Source organism: Miscanthus floridulus, chromosome 5 (genome assembly GCF_019320115.1).
Source record: "Miscanthus floridulus cultivar M001 chromosome 5, ASM1932011v1, whole genome shotgun sequence".
Taxonomy (NCBI): Eukaryota; Viridiplantae; Streptophyta; class Magnoliopsida; order Poales; family Poaceae; genus Miscanthus; species Miscanthus floridulus.
This window is the reverse complement of record NC_089584.1, coordinates 125560211-125568059: the sequence shown is the minus strand read 5'-3', so window position 1 is coordinate 125568059 and position 7849 is coordinate 125560211. Positions and strand designations below refer to the sequence as shown.

Here is a 7849-nt window from a genome sequence, read left to right as displayed (position 1 = left end):
ATAAATAATTAGTTAATCAATAGTATTTTTAAAATAAATATTGCAAAGTATTGAAGTTGCTATGGAATTAATTGATTAATCTAGTATTAAACAAAAACAAAATCCCAAGCCTTTCCAATTACGCTAGCGGGTTGGCAAATTTTTTAGGGCTTCAGTCCCGGCCCAGACCAAGAACCGGGACTAAAGGGTGGGCGGCAATTTCGGTGCCCGCCAAAAAAATACCTTTAGTCCCGGCTGGTAACACGAGCCGGGACTAAAGGTCATTTAGTCCCGACTGGTAAGACCAACCGGGATTAAAGGGTTGGACCTTTAGTCCCGGTTGGTATTACCAGCCGGGACTAAATGTCCTTTAGTCCCGGCTGGTGTTACCAGTCGGGACTAAAGGGTCGCGGGCTATATATATCGAACGTCTGTTCTGTTCATCTTCGATCTCGCCTCCGTCGCTCAGCCCCGCCTGGCCGTGCCATCCGCCGTCGTCGAGCTCGTCTCTGCCGCGCCGCCGTCGTCGTCTACCCCCGCCCGGCCACACCATTCTCTAGGCCCGCATCGCCGCATCCCGTCTCCGCCGCCGCACCTGACCCCACCCTCCGTCGCCGACGCTTCCCGCGCGCCCACGCCGTACGGCCTCCGTCGAACTCGATCTTGATCTGCTGCTCTCGATCGGCCAAGTTTTTTAGATTTTTTTTACAGTCTCGGCTGTATGTTAGATTAAAATGTATTCAATTTTAATTAGTAGTTTATTGTAAGTTTTTTTGTTATTTTTAGATAGTTTTTGATATATTAGATTTAAATGTATTAAAATTTAATTAGTATTTTATTTAGATAGTTTTTTATTATAGTTTTTGATATATGTTAGATTAAAATGTATTATCTTACTAGTTTATCTAATTTCATGTTAGATTTATTTAATTGGATTTAGTAATTATATATTCTATCTCTCTTTATATATTATATCTAGAGAGAGATTCTATATATATGTATACATATGTACTTAATTATTTCTATATGTATATATACATGTACTTATTTTCATGTGTTGAGAGAGAGAAAATTGTATCTAGAGAGACATTCTATGTGTATCACATGCATATCTAGAGATATAGACATATGCACTTATTTCTATATGTTGAGAGAGAGAGAAAATATATTGTATCATTCTATGTGTATATATATACATGTACTTATTTCCATGTTGATGAAATATTATGTGTTATTATATTTAATTGGATTTAGTAATTCTATATGTGTTATCACATGTACTTATGTTATGTACCATAGTAATTCTATCTATGTGTTATCTTGAAGATACAAATGGCTGCTCCGAATGATAACTTGAGTGATGACATAATGGCGGATATTATTAACGCCGGCACCAATGTGGATGTAGATGACACGAGTCAGTACTTTGCTGATTATGAGGATATCCTGAATATGTCGGTGGTTGAAGATCAACAAATTGTCGCGCAAGAAAATACTGGCGAGGTATATTCGATTATCTATCATCTCTTATAGATGCATGCGTACGTATATTTGTTGTTAATCGTTGTGTTTCTACTCATGTAGCCGGTCTCTGGATCTACATCAACCACCGACAAAAGTAGAAAAGTCCGAGGGCCAAAAAAGCCATTAGAGGACCGTTTCATAATATTAAAATTCGACACCGACACCGGCAAACCATTGGGACCATATGTTCAGACATATGTCAATCAATGTGGGTTCATTGTAAGGGATAGGATCCCAATTAGTGCTCGTGAATGGAAGTAGAAGATATCCGCTCCGAATGTTAGTTTTGTATCTGATCGTGACAAGAACCTAGCTTGGAGAGATATCACTCAGCATTTCATATTACAAGCAGATGATGCTTTGAAGGAGCTAGTGAGGGATTGGACAATGAAGAAGATGGCAACATTGTTCCAGAGTTGGAAGAAGACATTGTATAAAAAGTTTATCTTGAAGAATGCTATGCCGAATTTCAATGCTAAGGAGTTTGTCAAGTTGGAGTCCCATTGGGATGCCTTCGTAGAATACAAGACATCCCAAGACAGTGAGGAACGTGCGATGAGGAATCGGCAGAATGCCTGATAGAAGCAATACCATCATCGCATGGGATCAGGTGGTTATAAGAGTGCTATTCCCAAGTGGTAGAACCTAGAAGCAGAGATTACTGCCAAGGGAATCATACCTGAAACAATAGAGAAGAACTGGCCTCAACGCGCGAAGAATTGGTTCTACGCTCACGGGGGAAGTCTAGACCCAGACACTGGCAAGCTAATTTTTGGCCAAAAAATTGAGAGAGCAACACAAAGACTAGCTCGTGCTAAGGAAGAAGCTAATAGTGGTGTTTTCAAGTCCAACAAAGAGAAGGATGAATTGACATATGCCCTAGAGAATCCTGAACACGGTGGTCGAACAAGAGGCTATAGGGCGGTTCCGTGGCTACACGCATTCCCAGCAGACAAGGATACCTATAGAAGCCACCAAAGAAAGAAGGATGAGGAGGCAGAATGAATCCATGCATTGGAGCAATTTGTTGATGAGTCACGACAAGCATTGCTTGAATCACGTGAACGAGAAAAATCTCTTAAAGCAAGAATGCAGGAGGAGATCAAGAGGCAAGTGCAGCTAGCAATGAGTCAAATGCAATCGCAATCAACGCCGGGAGTCACCATTAGCCCCGTTGGTCAGATGAAAAGTAGTTGTGCTTCTACGGAGCTGCCAGTTATTCAAGACGACGCTGGGTTGTGCTTCCCTGTTGATGACATTACCGAGCCTCTAACAACATGTGAGCTGCACATTCCAGATGGTAATAATGCATCAATCATGGTGGCTGTCGGGGTTGTATCTCCAATAGACCGAACGAAGACACCAAGAATCCATGGGTCAGTTATTCAACCTGGATATGCTAGCATCTCGGTCGATAGAGTGCTCAAAGGTTACATCAATGTTCCTCTTGACATTGAAGGCGGTGATGGGGAGAAGACACTAGAAGAAGCAGAAAAGACATTTATTCAATGGCGCAAACGCTTCATCATCATTCCTGGGGCGCCACCGCTTCCCCTACCTCACCCTAAGTACGAATGAAACTGAATGAAATATTATTTTTCATTAATTTTCTATTAGCTTAAAAAATAATTGACACACAACTTGTTTTTGTAGCAGGGTTTCCCCCTAGCCTAGCCTAATCATTCATTCCCCATCTCATCACAGCGTCACGGGGGGCGAGACGACTTCATCCCCACGGTGATCGCCAACTCCTACACCGGCCCCATCGCCTCTACAGCGATCTCCAACTCCTACACCGGCCCCACCGCCTCCACAATGATCTCCAACGCCTCCACGCCGGTCTCCACCAACATCGGCCACATCGCCTCCATGCCGGTCTCCAACACCGCCCCCACCCCCTCCACAGCGACGCACTACAAAGACGTCTAAGGTCCCGGCGGCAAAGAAGACCCCGAGAAAAAGAGTTATTTCTCAAGAAATACTTTCTAAAAAGACTGATGAGCAAATAGCAGCTGAAGAAGACAAAAAAGTAAAAGATTTTTTTATAGATACCAAAAAGAAGAGTCAAGCGAAGCTTAAGGAGAAGCCGTACTTTTACCTACCACGAGAGGTGCTGAGGCAGAAGGTCGATGCTCACAAGAAAAAGATAATTGAACTTCGTAAGCCTTCGCCACTATCAGACTATGACCGCTCCCTCGTGAAGTCACATGATGCAGATAAGAAAAGGAAAAGAGCATCAGGGAAGAATGTCCCACAGCTCGGACAACAGAAGCAACCAATGCAAAATCTTGTTGTTGCTAATCAATATGGTTCCAACATAGAAGTCTATCGACCAGACAACTCTGGAGAAGTGTCGGTTCAAGCCCTTAATGCTTTTTTTCAAGATACTGGTTTAACCTTGGATCAATTGACGGGCAAAGCTTCAATCCAGAACCTAGAAGTTGATACCTGAAAGACTTATAAATATGGCAAAAGTCTGTACAACCCTGCGGCTCTGAATGAATTGGGTATGCAAATGTACTTGCTCAACAAGTGGTACATGCAGGCGTGTGGCAGGGGTGAGCAGTGGATCTTTGTCAGATTTAGAGACCATCATTACTTCCATAGCGATGACATCTTACATATTAATTTCAAAGAATTGCATCAACTATACCACATGGACGCTCTGGACAAATCAATCATTAGCTCCTTTTGTTTGTAAGTGATTCTTACTTTTATTTAATAAACTCACTTCCATGCGTACATGTATATAATTATCCTCACATGTAACTTATATTTATATACAGATTCCAGATGTCAGAGCTCCAAAGAATACAAGACACCAGTGTTGGCTTCATTGATCCTTATATCGTATTCAAAACCGGTATTATTGTCAAGGAGCGATGGGTATCTGAAGCACAGGAGAATATCATGATGTTCTTTGTGAAGCAGCACGACAAGACAATAATACTTTTCCCATACAACTTTGAGTAAGTGTTAATAATAATGTAGTCTATACATTTTATGTAATATCAATACAACTTATATGCATGTATGTGTGTGTGTATAAACCAATGCAGTTTTCACTGGATACTCATTGTCATTGAGTTAAACTCAAGTCGGTTACTAATCTTTGACTCGTTGAGAAAAGAACGGGCACTATACCAAGATATGATAGATATTATCCAGGGGTAATTTTGATCTCTCGCGCACAACTATTATTGAATAGACTTTGCCATAATTTATTAACGATCGTACATTATTGGTCGCACAGGGTTTGGAAAGAGTTTATTCGGCAACATCGCAAGGATTGCAAGGCACCACTTAATGTAGTTGAAATACCAGTAAGTTGTACTATATACACTTCTCCACATGTTTAATTACTATATCGTACTTCAATTTACGTGTGAGATGATGAGAATAATCTTCTTCTCGTACAGTGGTGTTTGCGGCAGTAACCAGGTACTAACTTGTGTGGATACTACGTTTGTGAATTTATCACTGCGCACATAAGAAGAACTCCTGAAGATGTCCTCAGAGTACGTGTATATCAATTTTTATTTATTTTTAAATGAATATATATATACATATATGTGTATTAATACTTTTCCTTTTATTTCAAATGCAAGACTGAATGGTTGAAACGAAGGGTCATGCAAAAAGACCATCTGAAAGCAGTTCAAGAGTCAATAGCAGGACATCTTCTAGAAAAAGTGCTAAATCCCAACGGCGAGTTCTACTTTGATCCTAAGGAATAAATGATGTAAATTAAATGTTTATTGATATCGTTATTTTCGAGAACAAGATTATGAAAGTGTTGTATATATACATATATATATCAATAATATATATAGTTTCATACTTTATTCGAATATAATAATGCTCAAGATGAGAATTAGATGTAATTATACGCATGCGTGTATTTATATTAGCAGCGTAGAATACGTACATAAAAACATATTATATATTAAACAAATACGTGTAACTGAACTGAAAACAAATTAAACAAAAAAAAATGAAAAAGAAAAGGAACCTTTAGTCCCGGTTGGGGTTACCAACCGGGACTAAAGGGTGAACCGTTAGTCCCGGTTGGTGTTACCAACCGGGACTAAAGGGTACGCCAGGTTGCTCGGCTGGAGGGCCTTTAGTCCCAGTTGATGTTACCAACCAGGACTAAAGGTCTCTCTTTAGTCCCGGCTCGATGACCCGAGACTGAAGGTTCCACCTTTAGTCCCGGGATCGTTGTCCCGGCGCGGTAACCGGGACTAAAGGCTGTTACCGCCCGGGACAACAAGTCCATTCTGTAGTAGTGCGCTCGTGATAAATAAGAAGAAATCTTGTATGTATGTAAGAGTATATAAGAAGGCTAGTATATATTTATCATTTACCAACCAATCTCATTATTATGTTGATGATATATAACGTCTGATTAAAGAATGAAGTAAGGGTATATTGAGAATATAAAAGACACTTATACCCTTATTTTATTTTTAATCAAACGTTATCATCAGTGTGGTTAATGAAGATTAGTTGATAATGACAACACATTTATGATACTATCTAATGCAAAACTATCTCTTGTCCCCTAAATTTCTTGTATTTATATAAATTTTTTAATGTTACGTCTTCGCATGCACTACGTATAATACGTGCTGTAGGTACATGCAGATTCTTTGGGCACTGGGAGGGGGCCACCCAGGTGAATGGGTCTTGTAGGCGTAGCTCCCATCAGCCTCACCCGCGGGTCACCCCTCCCTCCGCTCACAACACCTCACCAGTGACATTCATCCCCCTTCCTCCCCGTTCCCGGTTCCCCGTCGCTCTCCGACTCCGCTCCCCCGCTCCCCTCTCTTTCCGACGTCACATCTCGATCCACCCCGTCGCGGCCCCCAGATCTCTCTCTGCCTTAGCGCACCCCGCGCCCCGGTGCGCGTCCACTCATCGCGATCGCCTGCTCGATTGATAGCTCAATGAGCTGCTAGTTTAGCTCGCAGTTGCGCTTCCTCCTCCTTGTTCACTCACTCAGTCGCGCGCCAGCTCTTCCCCACTTGCATGGATCCCTCCGGGCCTGGCCCGTCGTCGGTCATGGGGGCAGCAGGCGGCGAGGCACCGGCCGTGGCGCCGCAGCGTCCGGCGCAGCAGCTGAGTAGGTACGAGTCGCAGAAGCGGAGGGACTGGAACACGTTCCTGCAGTACCTGCGGAACCACCGGCCGCCGCTGACGCTGGCGCGGTGCAGCGGCGCGCACGTGATCGAGTTCCTCAGGTACCTGGACCAGTTCGGCAAGACCAAGGTGCACGCCGCCGTGTGCGCCTACTACGGCCAGCCAGCCCCGCCGGGGCCCTGCCCGTGCCCGCTGCGCCAGGCGTGGGGCTCCCTCGACGCGCTCATCGGCCGCCTGCGCGCGGCGTACGAGGAGAGCGGCGGCACGCCCGAGTCCAACCCCTTCGCCGCGCGCGCCGTGCGGATCTACCTCCGCGAGGTGCGCGACTCGCAGGCCAAGGCGCGCGGCATCCCCTACGAGAAGAAGAAGCGCAAGCGCGCGCAGCAGGCCGCCGCGGAGTCTTCGACGAGCTCGTCCGCTGCTGCCGGCGGGAGCGGGAGCGGCAGGGCTGCTGCAGCTGCTGCTGCTGCGTCCACCGCTCAGGCCGGAGGGAGTAGCGCTGCACCGAGCACTACTTGAGAGTACAGTACAGTAGACCTGCAGATCTTGTTTAATTATCGTCTCCGTATCGCAAGATTTGAGCTTCATCGTTCTACTTTTGCTCCACATATGCTTCTTGCTTCTTTCTTTCTGTCGGCGGTTTCATCCTTTTTTGTAGCTTGTTTTCGGATCTTTCTTCTTCCTGATCTATTAGCTAGGTCAGTAGTATATATATATGGCTATAATTTGGAGTAGCCGAAGGGGGAAATGGGCTGATTGATCGGTATGTACATATATATATTATCCTTGGTAAGCAAGGACGATTTGAGGCCATGTTAATGGCTTCCTAGCTTGCTAATAATAACATTTCAGCTCAAACAAAATCTTCCAAGCATATATGGTTCCTCGCATCGCATCGTATGATATATACTTGGTTCTAGTTTTTAACAGCACAGTTTGCATTCTGGATCTATATGCTATGATGCACTCGTGGAACTCAAACCACATTCATCGTAGTATGCTGCTGTCTATCATTTCGCAAGCATTTCTTGTGTGTTCGTTTTCTCTTGCGAATTTTCCCGCACGGGATCGATGAGTGTGGCTCATCATGCGATTCATTTCTGTTGGATGAACTGAACTGTTCAAATGGGGAGGCATACAGTCACTCGAAGCCGGCATTGATGGCGGTGCTCCCTCCCTCCAGGCACACATGGCGCACGCCTCT

At 44.0% G+C, this 7849-nt stretch overlaps 1 protein-coding gene across 1 annotated transcript; it reads left to right on the top strand.

Annotated features, from left to right (window-relative positions):
* Positions 1–6269: 6269 nt before the first annotated feature.
* Positions 6270–7533, top strand: LOC136453463 (protein G1-like7). Its single transcript, XM_066454032.1, has one exon. It carries the CDS (start codon positions 6535–6537, stop codon positions 7162–7164), a length of 630 nt encoding a protein of 209 aa, XP_066310129.1. The 5' UTR covers positions 6270–6534; the 3' UTR covers positions 7165–7533.
* Positions 7534–7849: the final 316 nt, after the last annotated feature.

Bases quoted from the DNA above. Each gene is read 5' to 3' on its own strand.
- LOC136453463 (XM_066454032.1), top strand. From the start codon at position 6,535: ATGGATCCCTCCGGGCCTGGCCCGTCGTCGGTCATGGGGGCAGCAGGC.